The following is a 21,423-nucleotide window of genomic DNA, read 5'->3' on the forward strand; positions in this document are numbered from 1 at the left end:
TCTTTCTGTGTGTGTGTGTGTGTGTGTGTGTGTGTCTGTCTGTCTGTCTGTGTGCGTGTGTGTGTGTGTGTGTGTCTCTCTGTCTGTCTCTCTCTCAGTGAGCTGTGGCATTCAGCGGGTGTCTCACTGTTCTCCTGCGGTGAGAAAGATACAGACAGCTGACGGATCAGTCAGAACACAAGCTTCTAATTAGGGGAGCCAGCTACTCATGTCACTCACTGAAGGCACCATTGTTAGTGCTGTACATAAAACACAGACACCGAAGCTTTATCTGCCATTCACACAGTGGACTTTGTAGATTAATAATATATACAGTAGCCAGCACAGATATTATTTTTCAGGTACTTTTTTCACTGTCAATCACAGTGGCACCCCTGGCGCTCGTCATTATAGCCTACAAATCTGCTTTCGGCTGTTCGGCTGGCAAGTTACAAACATAAAGTAGAAATACAAATCTAATGAAATATGAATTTGAGTAGGAGCAGGAACATCTGAATAATATAGCATGCAGAATGAAAAGAGCTGTCACTGTCATTCACACTGCACTACCCCGAGGCTGCATTAGGTACTGTGTGAGCGCTCAAGACATGCAGAAGCAAATGGGACCGACAGACAGACTCACTCAGCTCAGGTCACAGCTTGTTTTATTTTGAATTCAAACCTAGAGAAGGGGGACAAGGATGCACACTGATAAATTACGCCAGGTATCGCTACATATCAACTAACAACATCACAATATCTCATAAAAGCGTTCTTGACAACAGATCGAAAATCAGAAAATAAAAACAGTACAGGAATCAAACTCTGCTGCAGAGGAAGCCCATCTAAAAACATAAGAAACCGTAGCAGAAAATAAGAGTTTTGGCAAGAGACGGTGATATGCACAAGATCTCCCTTCCCATCCGCAGCACTGTGGGTTTTTCATCTGCACAGACTGGCTATCACACCCATACAATATGGAGCTACAAGACTGCCAACTGAAGCCATATGTAAGTACAGTAACTCACATGAATGAGCAGTAGCTCTTTAAAAAAAACAAAAAACATGTGAACTCGTAATGAAAGCTACTACAATGCATACACACAAAAAACTATCCTGAATGCACAGCGCTATGTACAACTTGGGTCACTGGGGGATTTCTGACTTCAAATGTATACCACAGAACATTGAAAATATGGTTTTATATGAGCTATCAAACAGCCATGATGAAATACTTCATTCAGTCAACTCAAGAAGTCTTGCGGATGTGGATGTTTGTGTCAAACCTTCCTTAGACAGTACAGTTCAAATCGGGGCCATCACAGAAACTCCTGTCTGCCTTTCACAATGAGAATGTGTCACAGTAATACGAGACTGCACAGACATTGGGCTGGAATAAGAGGTGCTGTGTGTGTGTGTGTGTGTGTGTGTGTGTGTGTGTGTGCGCGCGCATATGTGCGTATGTGTGTGTGTGTGCGTATGTGCGTGTGTGCGCCTTCGGTTGTGTACAGCTTGGACGAGAAAGGCAGAGAGAGCGAGAGGAACATGAATGAATTTACAGTAACTATACACACTTGGAAAAAAAAAACTTGACTCCATACTCCGGAGAATCTCATAAAAGAGAAAAGCGTGAAATTCAGCATTGACTCGTGCCTTTGTACAAACAGTTGCCTGATATCAAATACAAAACATCCATACATTACAGTAAAAAATAAATATATCATGACAGTAAATAAATCATAAAGTAGAGGAAGGGAGTCAAACATGGTAAGGGGAGAGAGAACATGGGAGTGTGTGTGTGTGTGTGTGTGTGTGTGGTGTGCGTGTGTGTGTGTGTGCGTGTGCGTGTGTGAGTGTATCAGCGGACAATAATGGTCCCAGTGGAGCAAAGGATCGATGAGAAACGCCCCCCCCCCCTCCCCATTGAGAGTGAGCACATAAACGGGCAGACAAGGTAAATCAGAATATGTTCTAGCATGTGTTTGTGTGTTTTCATGTCTGCATGCATGTTTGTACTCTATATTGGCGTATGGATGCAGCTGCTGTGTGTGTGTACGTGTCTCTTTTGTCTATATTTCTAAATATCCGCCTACGTGTTTTGTGTGTGTCTGTGTCTGTACTTGCTCATGTCTGCGTCTGCATGTAGCTGTATATGTTTACATCTTGCAACGCCCTTAACCCTTCGGCCCTCGGACTCAGTGCCCGTCACCACCGGGAGGCTTGGCGTCGTGCTGCTGCCCCCCCGCCCCTCCAGGCAGCCAGGGGGAGACGGAGCGCGAAGTGGTCTGCTTGGCCATGCTGTAGTGGCTGATCACTGTGTAGAAACGGCCCCTGGAGTTGGCGTCCTGAGCAGCGTAGTAGGCCTCCAGAGAGGCTGGGATGCACCGCTTGTGCTGTAAGGGACAAACAGAGGGACAGCAGGGAGGTTCAGCTCGTTTATCAGGCCATTTGTTGGCAAAGGTGCTTCGCGTAGCATTTTTAAACATCAGTAGGCCTATATCACTGTCAAATTACCGTAAACAAATGACACCATAATTACAGTAAACAAATGAGACCATGGTTGAGACGATTGGTAGCCTCTATCTCAAAAATAAGACCACAATTCCCATAAATCCTGTTGCTTCTTTTCGCTAAGAGGATCTTTGATTCTTTAGTCAAAGGTTTTCTCTTTCAGTTTGCTGAAGAGAACAAATATGTTGGAAGTGATTTTTTCATATAGGCCTTTCAACTCATTCCACCGGTTGCTATTGCAAGAAACTCTTAAAACTTAAACTTTTGCGGAGGAAGAGCGCCCTCCTCTTTTGTGTCGCAAAGTAATCTCCCTGTGTGCCGTAAAGCAACAGATTGTTTCCGTGGAAACGACCCAGTGGCACACAATGTAATGTCAAAATTACTTTAATGTAAAAATGCAGTGTAGTGGCCTACAGAGGCTGCCAATCCGGCGATGGTCTTGTATTTTTACGGTAATTATATGAATGTCTCAAAATTAATGTGATAATGATTTATTGATGTTAAAATGCTACATGTAGCACCTGTAAATTTTCAGTTAAAATTGTGGACTCCAATTGTGGACCAAAGTGTAAAAGTCCCATTCTTGTGCATCTAGAAAAGAGAGAACACAATAATTTGTTGCTTATTAATAAAACTAAATGCTGAGACTTAAGACCTAAAAACGGGTCAAAAGACATTCTGATAGGGGAATACTGTGTACATGGTCAAGGTCACATTTGCATCCCAAATGCAAAACTAGTAGAAAACCCATCAGTTATGCTGCATCTTGGGTCAATTATTTCATGCTTAAGTTGATTTGAAATCATCTGTATTGCAATACATTTCAGTTTCCATCAGAGGGAATGAAGAAGAAGAGGCCATTTGTGTCACTGAAGCTGATAAAGCAGCTCCGAATAAGAAAATACAGACAATGAATCAAAACTTTTCAATGGAAATCTGCACGATTTTTGTTTATCTGCTACACACTGTTTACAGAAGAGGACCCAGTGGCCATATTAATGGTGTGTGTGTGTGTGTGTGTGTGTGTGTGTGTGTGTGTGTGTGTTAGTATGTGCATAAGAGTGTATGAGTTTACACCCATGTGTGCTTTTCTGTGTGTGTGTGTGTGTGTGCCTGTGTGTATATTTGTCTATTCACGCTTGTGTGTGTGTGTGTGTGTGTGTGTGACACTGCTAATAATACCTCTCTGCAGACTGCAGTCACAGCCCCTGCAGAGGTTGTACACCTAAAACTAGATTTATTCCACCTAACAGACCAGATTTGTCCAGAGACACAGACCTCCAAGGTGACTTCTCACAAGGCACTGCGAAACTTACTAGCTTTATATGAGCAGTGAACTGGAAATGTATAAGTATTAGGGTAAACACTGCCAGGGCTCCAAACTGCTACACAAGGAAAGATGTAGCGGGAAAGGAAAGGAAAGGAAAGGAAAGGAAAGGAAAGGAAAGGAAAAGAAAATAACAATGGCTGTACACCTGTCTCAGATTCAACAGTAACACAGTATAGAGCTGGATCTGGACTGCAGTTTATGTTGGATATGGATGGCTGTGTGAGCCATTTTCTCTTTTTTTACCTTTTTTTTTTTACCATAATGTGGCGATTATAGTAAAGTAGGCAGGAGTTATTTATCTAACAAGGCTAATGACATTACATTAAGCTTGTACATTATCTAAAAGTATGAGGTATGGATGGGAATACATGTGTGTGACCTCAATGGAGAGTCTTTATTTGGCTTCTCTGTGTATGTATAAGGATAAAAATATAAAATGATCAGAATCATTAATATCACTGATGAAATTGCCCAGCAGTATGCCTTATTAGCTTCTCTGTGTAACCTGACCTTAAAAATAAGTAAAAGTAGGACAGGTGTATTATTTCTTTTTTTTTTTTTTTTATCCCAAAGGAGCATGGGCAGTCCACTCACCTCTGGTATGTTGATTCTTTATTTAGACAGTGGGCAGGTAGAGAGGGAGGCAGAGGAAGGCTGTGGCTGGGTTTAATCCAAAGCCAGTGGAAAGTCTCTTTTCTCTTGCCCTCCTCCTCCGTCCACAGGGGGGTCAGAGGTCAGGGTCGGCTACAGCACAGATCTGCTCAATGCCTTGCTCAAGGACACTTCAGCAGGGCAGCTGCTTGAACTCATCCGGTTGAAAGACAGTCTCCCTACTCACTGCACCATAAAAAGTGAAAAAATCTGCCAATGGGGTTCAGTAATTTCACTTGTTTCCAATACAAATCGACTACAAGAATTTTGAGTCAAGTGTCATTTTCTTGATAGTAGTGCAGTGATCTGGCTTTTTCTGACAATCTTTCTAGAAGATTCCTGAAACAAGTGAAATTATCTCACCCCAGGCAGATTTTTTCACTTGTTTGAAGAAAATTAGGAATTTTAGGACTCAATAATAGACAAAATGACTTGTTAAGATGGAGAGTTTTTGCAGTGCAACTTCCCTGCGAAGCGCTTCACTATCTCCGGGCGCAGGACAGGTGACTTATAACACTATAAATGTAATGCGGGCCGCGCGTAGGTCGTTACCTTATAAATGAATCCATCTGGGCAGGCGTGGTCGTAGGTGAAGGCTTTATACACCACCAGGAACACGATGCAGGCTAGGAAGGCCAGGGCCAGGATGATCAGAATGGTCACCTGGAGGGAGGACAAAACACGCTGGTCAGTGTTTGTGTGTGTGTATGAGAGGGAGAGAAAGAGTCTGAGAGCATGTATGTGTGTGTGTGTGTGTGTGTGTGTGTAGTCACAATAAATGGTAAGACGATGCCGACTGAGGTCAATAGCTCCTCAAGGCAAGGTGTTCCTGTTGAGTTACATGATGAATGACTCAGGTTTTGACACTGTTAAAAGCAACCTTGCTTCCACCAACACAACGCTGCTTGGTTTGGATAAAATAAGAGACCAATGACGCAAAACCACAGCGCATGAAGATAATTTCTCCGCTGTTTGACTCTGTTCTTCTTTTCTATGCGTTTTTATTTTGCTCCAGGCACTGTATTTCTCTTCCCTATACTCTGGCAACCAAGCAGACTTTTGTCTTTTATCATAATTGCGAACAGTAACTTATTTTTCATCAACTTTCCTGGTTAAAGAATGGTTCACTGACTGTACATATAAACCTATCTTCAATTTTTACAACTTCAATACCCATTAAATCATAGAACGTCCCTCAACAAAGAGAGAGGAGAAAGCACACTAAAGCTACTGTAGACTTGTCTCAGCTTAAACAAAATCTTCAAGTAATCCTCCCAAGATATCCTCTCCTGTTGTGCAGATGAAGAAATCTTGTCATGCGAGAAAGTTCATATGAAGGGCTGCAATCTAACAGATATGAGAGGAATATCTATTAAAAAGAAACAGCCGATTATGTCATTTGAAACTGTGTAAGCAAAGTACTTCAGAAAGCTAATAATCCACTCTGAGTTTTACTTTGATGCTAATCATTTTGTAGGTGCAAGTGTCATATAATTCAGTTGTCGGATGTCTTGTTTTGGAAAGAATTAAACTCGTCAATCAATCAGTAATCTAGCTGGCACCAGACTTACATTCATTGTCAATGTACTCAAGTCAGCAAAGGAAATCAATTAACCCTCAGTCTACTGCCTGAATATTTCCAGCTGTTTACAGACAGAGGCAGAGGAAAGAAATAATTGTTTTCATACTAAATGTGGAGGTGGCAAACAATTCAATAATACAGTGTCTCTAATTGCATTTTATGACTCTGCCAGCAGCCTCTCTTGTGATAAAGTGCTGCTAATTCAGCCTGTCAGTGGTTGGTCTAAACAAAAATGTATAAACAATTGCAACTATAAGACCAGTGGAGCGAGACGTGGAACGAGGCAGGTGAAACTTTTAGAGCACACAGCCAATTTATTCACATCACTTTCTTCCTCTCCATGGACTCTGACTTGATGCCTAACCAATCAAAAACTAGATTTTACTGAGCCGAACTATACTGTTCTGGTCAGTTTTCATGACAAGGAACCATAAAATGCGATCAGGAATTGCATGGACCAGCACTGGTGCAGATACAAAACAGCTCTGCAGTGTAAAAACGCGTAATCATTGCCTGAAGCAGACTTAATCTAACATGTTGGAATACATTTATTTCCGCAGACTGATGCAAATGCGTAGGTCTATATCCTCTGTGTAGTTTGGTGTGCATTTCCCTGGCAGGCTAGACGATGTCGTAGTAAAGCAGATTAACATATAAAGGGATTCGTTTTCTCCTACTTTCTACTTGACACCCTGATTGGGTACTTTGGAACGAGCATTTAATTAGAATTATGCAAATTGGGTGCACACTCTGGGTGTGGGTGCGTGTGTGTGTGTGTGTGTGTGTGTGTGTGTGTGTGTGTGTGTGAATGTCTATAGTCTCGAGTTGTATAGTGTGGTGTACATATGCCTATACCTGCATGTGTGTGTGTGTGTGTGTGTGTGTGTGAATGTCTATAGTCTCGAGTTGTATAGTGTGGTGTACATATGCCTATACCTGCATGTGTGTGTGTGTGTGTGTATGTGTCTGTCTTATCCTCACACTCTAAAGTTCTCAGCTAAAACTATTCTGTTGCTGTAAAAATGTCAGATTTACCCGCGTGACCAAAGCATCAAAACATCCGTATAGTGGCAGAATATTTCCAATGTCCTGTTCCCGTTTCTACTCGGAGAACGCCGTTTTAAAGCCGATCCCGATTTACTGCTCTCTATATGGTCGGTCACAGCAAGATGTCAGAGCAATTACACGTGGTGTGATCATTAGTCTCCATCAGCCTTATGGGGGTGGACAGGGACACGCAGGCTAAGTGACGGCTGACTTGGTGTCAACCGGGGGACACGACGCTCAGCCTCGCTCCCCGCTGACACTCTTTGGTAAATTACATTTCGCACATCAGACAGTAGAATACATTAGAGGATGCATTAAAAGTCACGGTGACCCTCCCACTTTTTGGAGCGGCAATAGACGTGGAATGACTTATTAAGACCCACCGTGACCCTCTTTTTGAATAGTGATGTACATGGAACAACTTATTAAGAGGATTACTGCAAAGCTCCTCGTAACATGGAGGAAACCAATGATTTTTGTGCATGTAGAGGCGCAACTTTGCTTTGGTTGGGCACTTTGAGACATGAAATGAGTTGTTAAGACTCATTGACGCCTCTAAATAAAACAGCAGTAGTATCTTATAACTTCAGAGATTTACTCTTAACTCTTTTCGGCAACTAAAATGCTGGAACTTCAAACTATCTTCAAATATGCACTTCAGTTATGTGTCAAACACTGAAACAGTCATTCAAATTTTTTTTACTGAATGAAACGACTTCCTACAGTGATCAAGCAGACAATAATACAATAGACTCTATTTCCGCTCTTGGCTGGTGCTGAATTTTAAGTAGCAGCATACATACATGAAATGGATTAGTGGGATTAACCCCGGCCTGAAAAGTATACCCAGCCTATATAGGTTATTCCATGTCTACAAATGTTTAGTATCGTATTTGGGTGAAAAGTACTCTTAGAAATCAGAATACTGTATCGGACAAATCTGCCTATCACTTAAGACTTAAGAGTCCAAATTCAGAGAAAATAAAATATTCACTCAGTTGCCCTTCCGCAGCGTTGATAGATAAAAGGATAATGATAATGTTGGTCATAGTTTTAGAATATCTTAATACTTAAATGACACTATAATTGCAGATTCAACACAGCAACTGAGGCAACAGTTCTATCAAGAACACACTCTGCCCTTAATAATTACAATTGATAGCTTTTAACCTACATTTTTAAATCCCCGTTGCTACAGCTATAGACACGGGGTGTATAAATCCATTAAATATCTATCCTGACCTTTCTCCATTATTAATAATCTGGCTGAACTCTACAGTAAACCTTAGGAGGTCAGGATAATGCTAGCACTCACACGGTAAAGACTCCCTCCATGCATGAAAGTGGATGCATACTCTATCTGCCAGTTTCTATTGGCCCGATGCTGTATTTTCCCTATAATAAGATAATGCTCTTATTTATTTATCTGATGACAGGTAAAGCCATGACAAGGATATGGTCACACTGACCAGGGGCGAACACACAACAGGACAGAATAGAATAGAATAGAATAGAATAGAATAGAATAGAATAGAATAGAATAGAATAATCCTTTTGGTAAAATCCCTAGTGAATCACTGGTTGAAGGTTATTGTCAATTCGAGGCTCTCACCACCCTCGTCCTATTTTCTTTCTATTCTACTCTTTCTATTTTCCTTTGTTTAATACAGTCATTTTGGGTGTTTGACATTAGCTCTCTGTGTTACCTGCCATCCTCCACTACTATCACCACCAACACAACCATCATCCCACTTGCTGTCCGACCCAGATAGCAGCATCGACAGATGTGATTTCTGTTGGCCACAGGTGCAGCTCAGCCTCACACTATAATCTGGTGTGGGAACAACACGTCCTCAACAAGGATTGGCTCTATTGATAAAGATTAGATTGACGGGGAGTACTGGCAGTTTGATTCTACTCACTGGGCTTTAATGGATAATCAGAATCTGCCTATAGGGCCAACAGAAGCACTGTTTTTTTTATCCACATGGTTGAAACCATTTTGATTGTATTTAAAGGTGCTCTAGACAAGGTTTTTATGTAAAAAATACACCTGTTTTATCGGCTTAAACTCCAAAGTGGGGCTGCAACAGAGAAGAGTGTCCCATCCCCACTAATTGAAACTAATTGGAAGTGACAAATCAAAACATAAGAGCGAAATACAAACTGTCTCTTAAACAGCAGTGAGTTAGCGCTCCGTCCAGAGAAAGCTGGACTCACCAACATTCGATTTTTTGCCTCTCTCGTCCCTTTGGTTTCCTCTGGTATAAAGCATCACAGACCGGCCAGGTTAGTAAACGTGAGCATGCTGTGTGCAGTTTACTGACGTCACATTACAGGATTTCTGGGTATTGGAAGTTCAAATTTTTCTAACATTTACCTCTCGCTGTCATTTGGAGCCGCCAACATGTGAAATTGCCCAAAACAGCTTTAAAATGATACAGATCCAGTTGTTTTGATGCAGATACTTCTTCTTAGAATTTCTGTTTGCAGCACCCAGTCCTATCAGTCAAACGACAGGCGGCTGCTGCCACAGACAGCCGTGTGCGATGGAGAAAGACAAACACTCAAACCAGATTATGACAAAAATCCAGCAGCACGGCTCCTCTGTCCCCCTCCGTCTCTGTGCATATCATCTCTGACTGTGGATTAAGCATTTTCAGCGCGCTACCTACTGTTTTTGTTTTCCTACGTCTTTCTTTATCGCACACACACACACACACATGCTGCACACACGCGCAGACACGCACACACACCTTCCTCTTTATCGCTTATGGCGGTGCTGTACAGTGCATCATGATTTCAAAGGCAATTTCAAAAACTGGATATGCTCCTTCACAGCCTATTTTACCACCACTCGACATATGATTTCTCTCTTGTTGGTTTTTTTTCCCCTGCCATGCTATGTTAGAATGCAACACACCACCCACTCGCACTGCTGGAACTTGACAGGCCATATGGGGGAGCAGACACCTCCACACATTCACTCTAGGAAGAGAGAAGAGTATGTGTGTGTGAGTGTGTAAGCGAGAGAGAGAGAGAGAGAGAGAGAGAGCGCTAGCGACGGAAGGTGGGTGTGGGTCAGGAGAGGGATGCGGGAGAAAAATGATGCTGATAAAAACAGATAACAGAGTGACAGAAAGAGAGAGCAAAGTGAGAGAAAAAGGAGGAGATGACAGAGACAATAAAGCACCGAGCGAAAGCCAGAGAGAGACAGAATGATGGAGATCCAGGGCCAGATGGAGAATCTCTTCCTCTCTCGGTGCCAGGTGGCAGAGAGAGAGAGAGAGAGAGAGACAGGCAGGCAGACAGAGAGCTAACACAATGGGAGATCAGTTGATGTGTCGATCAATACGCCGCTGAAGGAAGCATAAACAACTATTTTTCCCTCATCTTCCTATTACCCTCCTGACACCTTCTCAATACCGGCACAAACGAAACTCAATTCCTCCGTTTTTCATGGATTATTTTCTGCTCCCTTGTGCGCTTACTGGCGAATTTGGCGCAGCTCAAAAGGAGATTTACCGTCGTCTTGTGCATGTACATGCCAGATATGTCGAGCCCCTGCATGTATTAAAAAGGCTTATTAATATCAAATGAGGACAGCTCTAATATCAAATACCTTCTATCTTGGCTGTAATAATCTCTTATCTCTTTAGGACAGTTTGCTGATGGTTAGAAATGAATAAATTGGCTGATAGGTTAGAGAAACCCTCCTCTGAAAAGAAAGGAAAAAACAAAGCAAAAGCCAGTGTGTGTCCATCAAATCGCTGTGTGTCCTGTCGAAGCGTCTTTGAGCGAGACGCTAAGCCCTTACCTGCTCATTGCAAGTATAAGTGTGTAAGCCATGGATCAGCTAAACGCGTAAAAACGTAGATGAAATATTCTCTTATCCTCTTAAGGCAGTTTTCTGATGGTTTGAAATTAATGAATTGGGTGACATGAGGGGGGGTTTAGAGGTTCGGAAACTGCATCCCGATAACCGAAAGGTCACAGGTTTGATCCCCGCAACAGCGAATGTGGTTCCAACAACAGCCAGACACTAAGCCCCTACCTACTTTGTCATTGTAAGTAGAGTATAAACGTGCAAGTAGTGGATAAGGGCATTAGCTAAACGCCACAAAAATGTAAATGGAACACTGTCTTATCCCTTAAAGGCTGTTAGCTGATGGTTTCAAATGAATGGCTAGAGCAGTTTGGATAAAGCAGTGGTGGCCGTGGGACAAGACAGCAGACATTGCAAGCAAGCATAGCCCTGCGGCCATAAAGGCTCCAATGCACATTTTTAAGCCTTACTGGATTCCTGATAAATGCTCAGATACTACTTTGCTGTGCTGCAGTTCAACAGATAAACCTATTTTTTTTCCAAATTGATGTTTCTAGCAGGGGGGCAAAACAACAAAACCATTTCTGCTGTATTTGAGAAGAATACACTTTCTCCATTGATTTTCCTGGATGCCTTCACAGCAGTTGACTGCTAATCGTGTGTGCTGTCTCCCCCCCCCCCCCCCCCCGAAAAGCATCTCAGTGCAAAGTTCACCTTTGTTTTTAGTCAGTGGAACAAAGACAACTCTCAAAGCTCTCAAATCCTTTAGGGAGCCCGGGCCCTCCGTCAGTGCAGAGCATGTGAGACGGGGCAGAGCGATGCCAAGGAGACGGTGCGAGGGGACTCGGCCTCTGGAGGACCGGCTATCCGGTAAGCACCGCTACAGTACTGTGGCAACAAAGTACAAACACTCCCATGATGAGGTGCCTTGTGTCTCAAATGGAAACAGTTAAAGTGACGAAAGTCCAACCTGAGGAAAGCATTCGCGTGCTTTAATGCCTCTGATCTCGGATAGGTCAGTCGAAGTCAACAAGCTACATTTTTTCCTCCAAAAACAACGAATAGAACATGGGCTTAGTGGATCCTTAGTCAGCACCCATGCTGTTTTTCTGCGGATGTGGATAGATTTTGAAATTCAGCAAGCACTACCATAACACAAAGGTCATTTGGGTGCAAAAGCTGAAAAAACAAACCATCTACTCTAAACTAATACTCTAAAAGTCCATTATTTCGGTGGATAAACTCCAGGAAGTGTCTTTTAATGACAGCGCCGATTACAATCTCGGTTCACTGTATTTGCAGAATGGGACTGAGTTGTTCATATTAATAATAAATGAATATTGATTTGAATGCAAGGCATAAAACAGCAGCGCCGCAACTGCAGAATGAGTAAAAGGTGTCACTGTGTCCCTGAGAAATTATTAAGTATAACTGGGTGTATGTATGACTGAATGATTAACCTTCATCAGAGTAGCACACAGTGTCTAAACTCAGCTTTAGGGTGGAGTTCATCTATAACTGTGTGAGTTCAATGCAGTAAAGGTTATTTCACAGTCTGGTCTGTATGAAAATGCAGTATGTCTGCCGCACACTCATAGAAAAGCATTAATCACAGAAAATACACAGAAGGGCATGCTGAAAAAACTCGAAACTGTAAAATCCAATGATGAAACTATAAACTTTCATCTGGAGTGAACAAATAGAATCTCTCTCTCTCTCTCTCTCCCTCCCTCCCTCCCTCTCTCTGTTCTCCATGTGTTTTTGGGATGTCAGTGGGTTTGAACTTGTTGACAGTCCTGTTCTTGGTCTGGCGTTTTCTGTCCATAAAAAGTGTGTTGCTGAATTTTCCGTTTGTCCAGGCCAAGTTTGCCGTTTGTCTGACCCACAGGAACAAGGTGAGGGCTTTGAGGTCCTACAGTTCATTTGGCAAAGCTGGAAGAGCAATCGTCTCTGCACGCCTGGAATACATCCTTTTCTTTTTTCTTTTTTAATCTCAGGAATGATATTGTCTCATGAATGTCTGGGGTTGCACAATGCCATATGTACGGTGGGAGAAAGTCTGACTGCGTTGTGATGTTGATTGCACCTGTGAGGGCATTGTAAATGTTACCGGTGTGTGTGTGTGTGTGTGTGTGTGTGTGTGTGTATGTGTAGTGGGTCAGTGAGTTTTTAAGGTGACTTTAGTTACTTCCTCCTGTTTTGTTGTGAGACATTTCATTAAAGAACATCAAAAGTCAAAGTCTCTCTCTCTCTCTCTCTCTCTGTCTCTCTGTCTCTCTCTTTCTCTCTCTCTCTCACACACACACTGAGGGAGACAGTGCATGTTCAGCAGGAGATGGATGCTAATTATGCTAATGTATCCCAATTAGGCGAGGTCTCTATGGAAACAAAACTTCAAAGGTGTGTAGGAGCGCACTGCCATGTTGGATAGAGACACACAGTTTGGAGGAGAATGTGCTCTTCAGGCATAGTCTGCAAATCAAATACCAGGTGGGCTTGAATGAGAGAGAGAGAGAGAGAGAGAGAGAGAGAGAGAGAGAGAGAGAGAGAGAGAGAGAGAGAGAGAGAAAATGGCACAAACAAGAGCACAATGAATAAACATCACATGCGCTGCAACCCCTGCAGCCCTCTGTTCCTGGGACTTGATTATCCTCGATCGCTGCTGATATTCAACTGATTGGGAGTCTGCGACCTACTGTACCCTCGCAACTTTCAAACAAATGATACACCAGGCGCTTGCAATGAGAAAGCACAACACTAATGCAGGTTGCCAACGTGCTACAAACTGCACACGCACACACACACACACACACACACACACACACACACACACACTACTTATGCATCAGTAATAAGTCTCTGAGGAGACACTAAACATCTGGATTAGATTTGCTAATCAGCTCCTACTCTGCTAGATGAAGACGTCGCAAGAGAGAAGATATTATTAATGATGGGGTACGCCTCCCTACTAACACACACACACACACACACACACACACACCAGAATCTACACACCTCTAAACAGTTGTTTACATCACTAGACAAGGTTCATTACTCTAATGTTTCCTGTCTCTCGGTCTCCAGGGTTTTTTTTATGTTCCTGCTGTATGCGTTCACCTTGTAGACAGCTGCATGTGTGTCTGTGTGTGTGTGTGTGTGTGTGTGTGTGTGTGTGTGCGCACGTGTGTGTCTGGTTACTTCATCACTCTTTATCTGTCTGTGTTTGCATATCATTTTGACTGGTGACCTGAGAATTAATTGTTTTTAGTTAAGTTAAAGACTTAAAAAACACAGACAATAACATTGCAAGATCCCTGGCCATAACCTGATTTAAATACTAAATTATGATTGTGAATTTTAATACAACAGTTGGGACGCAAAATGCTGCCAGTCTCTCTTCATGGCTGTGTATAGACTAGCATTACAGTTTTCATTTTTAGTTGTTTCACATTGTAGGCACACAGAATGACTTACAGCAAGTGCAAAAGTAAAATAAGCTTTAATTCACCAACATTACAAGCAACCGATAGTAAGAAAAGCTCAATTTTCCTGTGACAATAGAACGATCATGTAAGAGAAAAGTGCTAGGAAAAGAAATATGAGAAATAAGAGCTAAGGAGAGAGATAGGAGGGTTTTTTTCTACTTTAAGATAAGAACATATTAGAGCGAGCAGAGGAGGAAAGATGTTGGAGAGGGATATGATTCAGAGGGCATGTGAGGTACTTCTTGAAGACTTTTCAGCATACAACGGAAGATGAGGAGAGACTCTGCTCTCCTAATTGGAGTTTGTACCATTTATTCACCCTTTGACAGTCTGTTGACAGAGGGGAGAGTTAAATATGAGTCAACATACTTAAAATGATGACAGGCCGGCAGAAATGATTTAGAAAATATGTGGTTAGGGAATATTCAACTGGCATACCCCACAAGTGTGTTTTCCCGTTCAGCCGCGCCTCTGAGTGTGTATCTACAGGACATTGTATGTCTAAATGAGCCAAAGAAGATGCACATTTTTTTATTTAAAATATTGAATATTTCTTGTCTTTTGCACTAACAATCTCAGCTCCAGTCTCTTTTTTCCCCCCAAAAGCCTCTGTAAAACAACAACAGGGAGAGATCTCTCTTGGGTGGTGATGGCCAGGATACCACTGAGAGGTCTGGGGTGTGTATGTGTGTGTGTGTGTGTGTGTTTCACTGACATTTATAAGCGTGTGTGCAAGCCTCTCTCTAACATATGCACATATAGTAGAGATAGAGAGGGAGAGAAAGGAAGGGAAAATCACTGAAATCGTGCAGCTACAATGGAGTTTAATAGGAGAAAAATATCCAGCGATCAGGTTTTGGTGTTAGTCCCTCAGAATCAAAGAGTAAGAGCTTCTTTCTAGATCCACCATTTTGCACCGACGTTCAACAATCATACAGGGAGACATCCTTCGTAGAATAGCCATTCTTTCCACAGACAGTAGGCTCAATAGACCAGAATGCAATGTAGCAACAAGACATGTTGTGTTTTGGGAAAGTGGTGCAACTCTTGCTTTTTCTCAACTGGAAAAACTCTGATATCACATCACTATTATTATCGCTCTCTCCACCTAAACATAAAACCAACGGCTGGATGCAACAAGTCCAGGCGAGGTCACTGGGGAATGTCGAAAGGCATTCTGGGAAACGTAGGAAATCACTAACTGAAGCAAAAGTAGGCAGGTTAGAGTGAAAGTAAACACAACAAATAGGTATAATCACAACACTTCATCACAAAATAAGCACAGCACAGATTGACGAAGCATGACAATGTCAGAGTGTCTGAGGGAGGAATTTCCCTTTAAAGAGAGAGGAAACGAGGGGAAAAAGAGAGGAAACGAGGGGAAAAAGAGAGGAAAGAGAGAGGGCCGGTCAGACTAGCCATCCGCAGTCTGTCTCCTTGTAATTGCTCCCATGGCTCACCTTGTCAGAACAACAACAGCAGAGAGAAGGAGTCTGGCTGAGGACACAGAACACAATGACCGTCTGCTATCTTCCTCCACTTTATCTTCTCCAACATGAAACCATCGAAGGCTGCCCTGTTCTTTTTATTATGTTTCCGTTTTATCGTGACGCCTCTCGACTCTCTGGTAGGATGCACATAATTGAATGGCCGTGAACTCAGCATGCACCACTGAGCATTTGAGATGCGGCAGGTGTTTGTTCTTTGAATGAGTCTTATCTGCCTTAAATTCCTCATATCTGCACTGGCCTTTTTATAGTTATTTTACTTAGACTCCAATTCCCCAGTGGAAATTAATTAGGTGTATTCTAATCTTACCTATAGTGGGAAAGGTCAAAGGTATTGAATGATAGCCCATTATATCAGGTAATTTGAAACAGCTATTTTTCTACACAACTACAGATTTTGGGCTAATAGTGCTACTGTAAGATGAGTGACCCCTAGAGAGTAAACCTTACCTTAAACTGGCTCCATATTGCACCCCAACCTTATGGCTTTGTGTTTTGTCTCTTATGTGTAAAATTGTTTCTTTGTCTTTTGTTTGTCTTAGCTATAAATCACTCTGTACACTTTGTTTTAGAAAAGTGCTACACAAATACAATTCTTATTATATTACGGAAAACTCATTGTTTGCTCCAAATGTTTTTACTTGTATTATGAAAAACTTGGTTAAATAATTCAAAGGGCCCAAACACAGGAATTCAAATTTTCCTCTATCTATATACATAAATGATCAAATATGTTTAATGGAGATGTTAAAATTAGATTTCATAGTTATTGCATTTTCAAAAATCCTAATTTTGTTAAAAGCAGTTTTGGACCTGTCTAGTGAACGCATCACAACTAGACTAATTGCTAAAATCCTTCAACTCATGTGAACTGACACCTGTAGCCTCCAATCAGCAGGTTTGCCTCATCTGAATGGTGCTGTCAGCCAATCAGAGGCCAGTATTGTGACAGTTCTGCCTGTGAGGACTTAATCTTCAAATTCATTAATAAATACCCTTTTAAGTAAACTACATTTATTTGCAAAGCATCATGAAGAACATTGTTTTTGTCCTGGATCACAGTATATTTGAAAACAAAATCATGAAAAGTGACTAATTTGGAAGCTTTAAACAAGTTGGGCTCTGAGTGATTAAGTGCGCCCAGAGATTTAATGCTTCTGTATGCGCTTAAAAAAATCAGACAGCATAGACTTTGCTTGTCACTTTGATCAGACTCAGAAAAAGCTTTTTACTCTTGGCAGCCCCTAACAACAGACACACTAAGTCCAACAATGGGTTTGGATACAGCAGCCAGGATGACCTTGTGTAAAATATAAGACAGGATGTCCATTCTGAGATGGGGAAAAAAAACAAGGTGGACTTAGTATTTTTTCCCCTGTAATGGCAAATTGGATTTTCCCTTCCTTTGACATTCAAGATAAGATGGGATGCGCAGTTAAAATTTTATTCAGTCAAGTGCCCCTCGTATATCGAATGGGTGAGAGAGATGATTTATGTATATGTATTCACATCTGCTGATATTGATAGGGAGACAGTGATTGAAGTGCGCTCTCCTTTGAGGCGCTGTTTGATATGGGATCTGAGACAAGAAGTAGAGCAGAACTGAAGCCATCTGGAGTTATAAATCTTCCCAGATATCACTCACACTGCAGCGGTGTCTGTCTCCTTGTCTGCCTGTCTGTCTCTCTGCCTGTCCGTCTCTCTGCCTGTCTGTCTGTCTGTCCGTGGGCCTCGATGTGTGTGTGTGTGTGTGTCCGACTGTCTCGTCTGCCTAAGTGTGTGTCTGTGTGTCCCACATGGCAGCTGACACACGAGGCCTCTTTGCAGTGACAAATGAGTCAGACAGGAGTCGTCTTCGAGGCCTTTGGGACAGCGGACTGACCTGACCAAGACTGTGTTTGTGGTTCAGTGGAGCGCGAAGATAGACGCCTGACTGTATGCTGGTTTGATTTACAAAGTGTTACAAGTGTCTGTGTGTTAACAGCATCCTCCTCCTGCCCATTCACACCGATAACTGGTTTTCCCTCCTCGCATAAAGCCATTACAACAGCCACATGCAGCTGAGGCTGGAACCGAACACAATGGTTTACACTGATTCATCATTTAGCAATGACAGTTACCGATTCTAACCCCTGACCCTGTGTGTGTGTGTGTGTGTGTGTGTGTGTGTCTGCGTGTGTGTGTGTGTGCGACAATGCTCTAGGATCTGGGAATCACATCTGACTAGCTCATTTAATCAGAAGCCAATGTTGAAGAATAAGATGTCTGTGAATATCTGCCAATATGAGCTGGCACCAGTATAATAGCAGTTGTGTGATGTGTGTATGTGTGTGTGTGTGTGTGTAAGCTTAAAAGACTTTGAAAATGCTTCCCACAGTGTTTGATGAGAGACTATGAGCAAGCTGCCGCTGATTGTTGGCTTGTTATGAGAAGATGGAGAGAGAAGAGAGAGGAGGAGGGTGAAGTCAGAGGCAAGGTGGCAAAAGAGAGCGAGAGCTGGAGCACCGATGAGAGGAGGAGAAGGTGAAGGAAAGGGCACGATGGAGAGAGGAGGAAGGAGAAAGATGGAGGAGAACAGTTAGAGAAGCACAGAAGGTTGCCAGGTCGAATCCCCGGGGAAAATCTCACCTCTTGTCAACAATTACTCTCAAGATGCACTTTGGAAAACGCACATAAACCACAGCAAGCTCTACTGGAGCCGTTCAGTCGCCGATAACACAAGACGACATTTCTCTTTTCATGAAGTACACTGATGAGGTGAATCCAGGTAAAAGCCATTATCCCTTATTGATTTCCCCTTAATAACCCCTTACCCCCCTTGATTTTCCCCTTAAATTTCCCCTTAAGTAGCTTCAAAGTTAGAAAAATCTTTTTTTTTTCCATACTGTGCGACAATGTTACATACATATTCTGTATCTGCTCTTTCCAACGCTCCATTGAAGCTACAGCACACTTATATTGAGTGAAATATTTAAACCCAAGACACAATTTTTTTATGGCTGCACCATTACATCAAATGGAAAAAAAATCGAGATGTCTTGTGCATCATTTTATACACATTTCCCTGCAATTCAGCATGACATATTCGGTATGTTTGTAAACCTTGGGATCTTGACAAGAATTTAAAATTGAGCAAAGCTTGTGGATTGTGCAAAAGGGGCTGCAACTCAGTCAGGAAGATGTCACTAATCTTTTGTAAATTCTGTGTATATTGCGCAGCTACCATGTTGACTGTGTGTATGAATGTAACCTTCCCGAGCTACGACTGAAATTGCTGCTGAAATTCTTAATTTGAGAGTTATTCTCCTAACAAATGTCGTTCGCTATAACATAAGACAAACATGAGTCAGATGGTGTTAAAAATCGATCAACCATAAGTTCTAGAGACGCTCGTAATGTTTAAAAGAGTAACATGAAACGCAGTAAGTTATCCAAAGTGCTGCACAAACTGGCAGTGTATTATATATATATTTCTCATGTGGCTGACCCCAGTGGGAACCGCTGCAGCCCCCATGTACGCATTATCATCTCTGTTTTCATAACACCTGCAGTACGCCAAGTGGAGCAGAGGAGATCAGATGCTGTTGCTCCCACATCAGCGATAAAAAACATTCAACCTCTTGTTCTCTCGCTAACGCAGTTTTTCCCTCCCTCTCATGTTCTCACTCCCTCAGTCCAGAACAGAAACACAAGGTAGAGAGCATAAAGCTACTGCCGCTGAAGGTAAATCAATTGTTCTCCTGTTGTTCAACTGAATGTTTGCATGCGTGCGTGCTCGCACAGCAGTGTGGGTGTGTTTCTGAAAAGAGAAAAGGGCATAAACATCCCCTACAATCAGCGGGCCGTTAGTCACCCATATGAAAGACAAACAACGCACCGAACGGGAGTCTGCGCACGGTTCGAACCAGTAAAATAATTACCTCCAACCTGACAAAACAGTGAGGGTCTTCTGCGGAGGCGGCAGGTTGCGGCAAAGCTTTTATCAGAAGTCGAAGCGGAGGTAATAATGGGATAATTGTTTTGGACGAGAGCTGCCTCTCCCGTCGGTACCTGCACCGGCCCGCTAACTGCTGCTGGCGCCGCGCGGGCTCCAGTTGGCAGCCGCCGCGCTGTCATGTGGTCGGTGTTTATGCATGTATGTGTGTGTGTGTGTGTGCGTGTGTGTGTGTGTGTGTGGATGGGGTTTGTGCTGGCATTTGTTTGAGTGTCTGTTGGAGTGGGTGTGCGCTTGTGGGTTTGAAGCGTGCGAGTGTGTGTCTCTGTGTGTGTGTGTGTGTGTGTATAGAGAGAGCGAGCCGGCCAAATACACCATGTTTTCTGGATCTTTAGCCAGCCAGCCACCTAGCAGGGCAACATGAATTAAAGCCGGCCATCCAATCTTCCAATCTTCCCTTCATCAATCTCTACACCTCCGGCTCTCCATCCCCCCGTCGCCCCGCTGCCTCAATCTAATCCTTTCCCTCTTCTCTCTCTCTCAAGTCTTTTCGTTTTTTAAAGATAGTTTTCGTGGCGTTTTTTTTTTTTTCGTTTTATTAGAAAGTATGCGGCGGAGAGTGACGGGAAGGATGGGAGGGAAAGAGAAGAGATGAGCTGCAGCAAAGGTCGTGAGCTGGATTTAAACGCTGATATGTGACAAAATGTGCTGAACTACGGAACTAAGGATGCCACGCCTTCTTTCCCTATTCTTTCACCCATCTCTCCCTTTCTTCTGTCTTTCTAGCCACTTTGCTCTCCCTACATCCCTCTCCATCTATCTGCTCCTCCTCTCTCTTCCCTCCTCCATCTAATTGAGTCTCCCTAAATCTCCAGGCTTTTTTTGTTTTTGTATTTTTTGGCATGATATGGTCCGCTCTGAGAGGCAGGAGTGTGCAGTCTGGCTTTGTTTTAGCTATAGGTAACGAGGGGGGGGAAACGTGCCCTCCCTGTTTTCGATGACAGAACAAAACAACTACAGGGTATACGCCGTATAGCTCCGGCCTTCTGGGAGCAATCAGAAAGACGGAGAGAGAGATAAAGAGAAAGGGAGGGAGGGAGGAGAAGCTATGGCACACAAACTGGGGTCTAATGGGAGAAATGTCTGAGATAAAGGGATGGATGGGAGAGGGAGGGAGGGAGGGAGGGGGAGATGTCAGAGAGAGCAGCAGGGAGCTTGGGAGAAAGGGATTGGTGAGAAAACATCATCAGATATATCTGTTCTTGTGCCCCGCTCCCTCCCCCACCGCGTTCACAAAAAAAACTGAGAAGGCAGGAGTGATCTGTAAGATGATTTATGAGTGAATTTTATATTCCTGATATTTAGGTTTTTTTAGAGATGCTTCCAATTAATTATGTTTCATTTACTCTCATAAAAACATCCTTTCCACATTTCTCCTTAGCTCTTATTTTTACTTGCTTTCCTAGCACTTCTCTCTTAAATTATCCAGAAATTGAAGTTTATTCTACTGTTAAACTCAATGTCCATCACCCTGAATAAGAGTGGATTTTTAATTGTAATTTTTAAATCA

General features: G+C 42.6%; 1 protein-coding gene across 1 annotated transcript; it reads right to left on the reverse strand.

Annotated features, from left to right (window-relative positions):
* Window positions 1-2,174: 2,174 nt before the first annotated feature.
* Window positions 2,175-5,134, reverse strand: LOC139640133 (neuronal vesicle trafficking-associated protein 2-like; the record flags this gene model as incomplete). Its single annotated transcript, XM_071514304.1, has 2 exons — window positions 2,175-2,372; window positions 5,024-5,134. Coding segments are annotated over 2 exons (309 nt in total), but the record flags the coding sequence as incomplete, so codon positions are not given.
* Window positions 5,135-21,423: the final 16,289 nt, after the last annotated feature.

The sequence above is a fragment of the Centroberyx affinis genome, unplaced genomic scaffold, assembly GCF_046629955.1.
Source record: "Centroberyx affinis isolate AG114_WGS23_722 - 3 ecotype Tasmania unplaced genomic scaffold, CSIRO-AGI_Caff_v1 ptg008426l_1, whole genome shotgun sequence".
NCBI lineage: Eukaryota > Metazoa > Chordata > Actinopteri > Beryciformes > Berycidae > Centroberyx > Centroberyx affinis.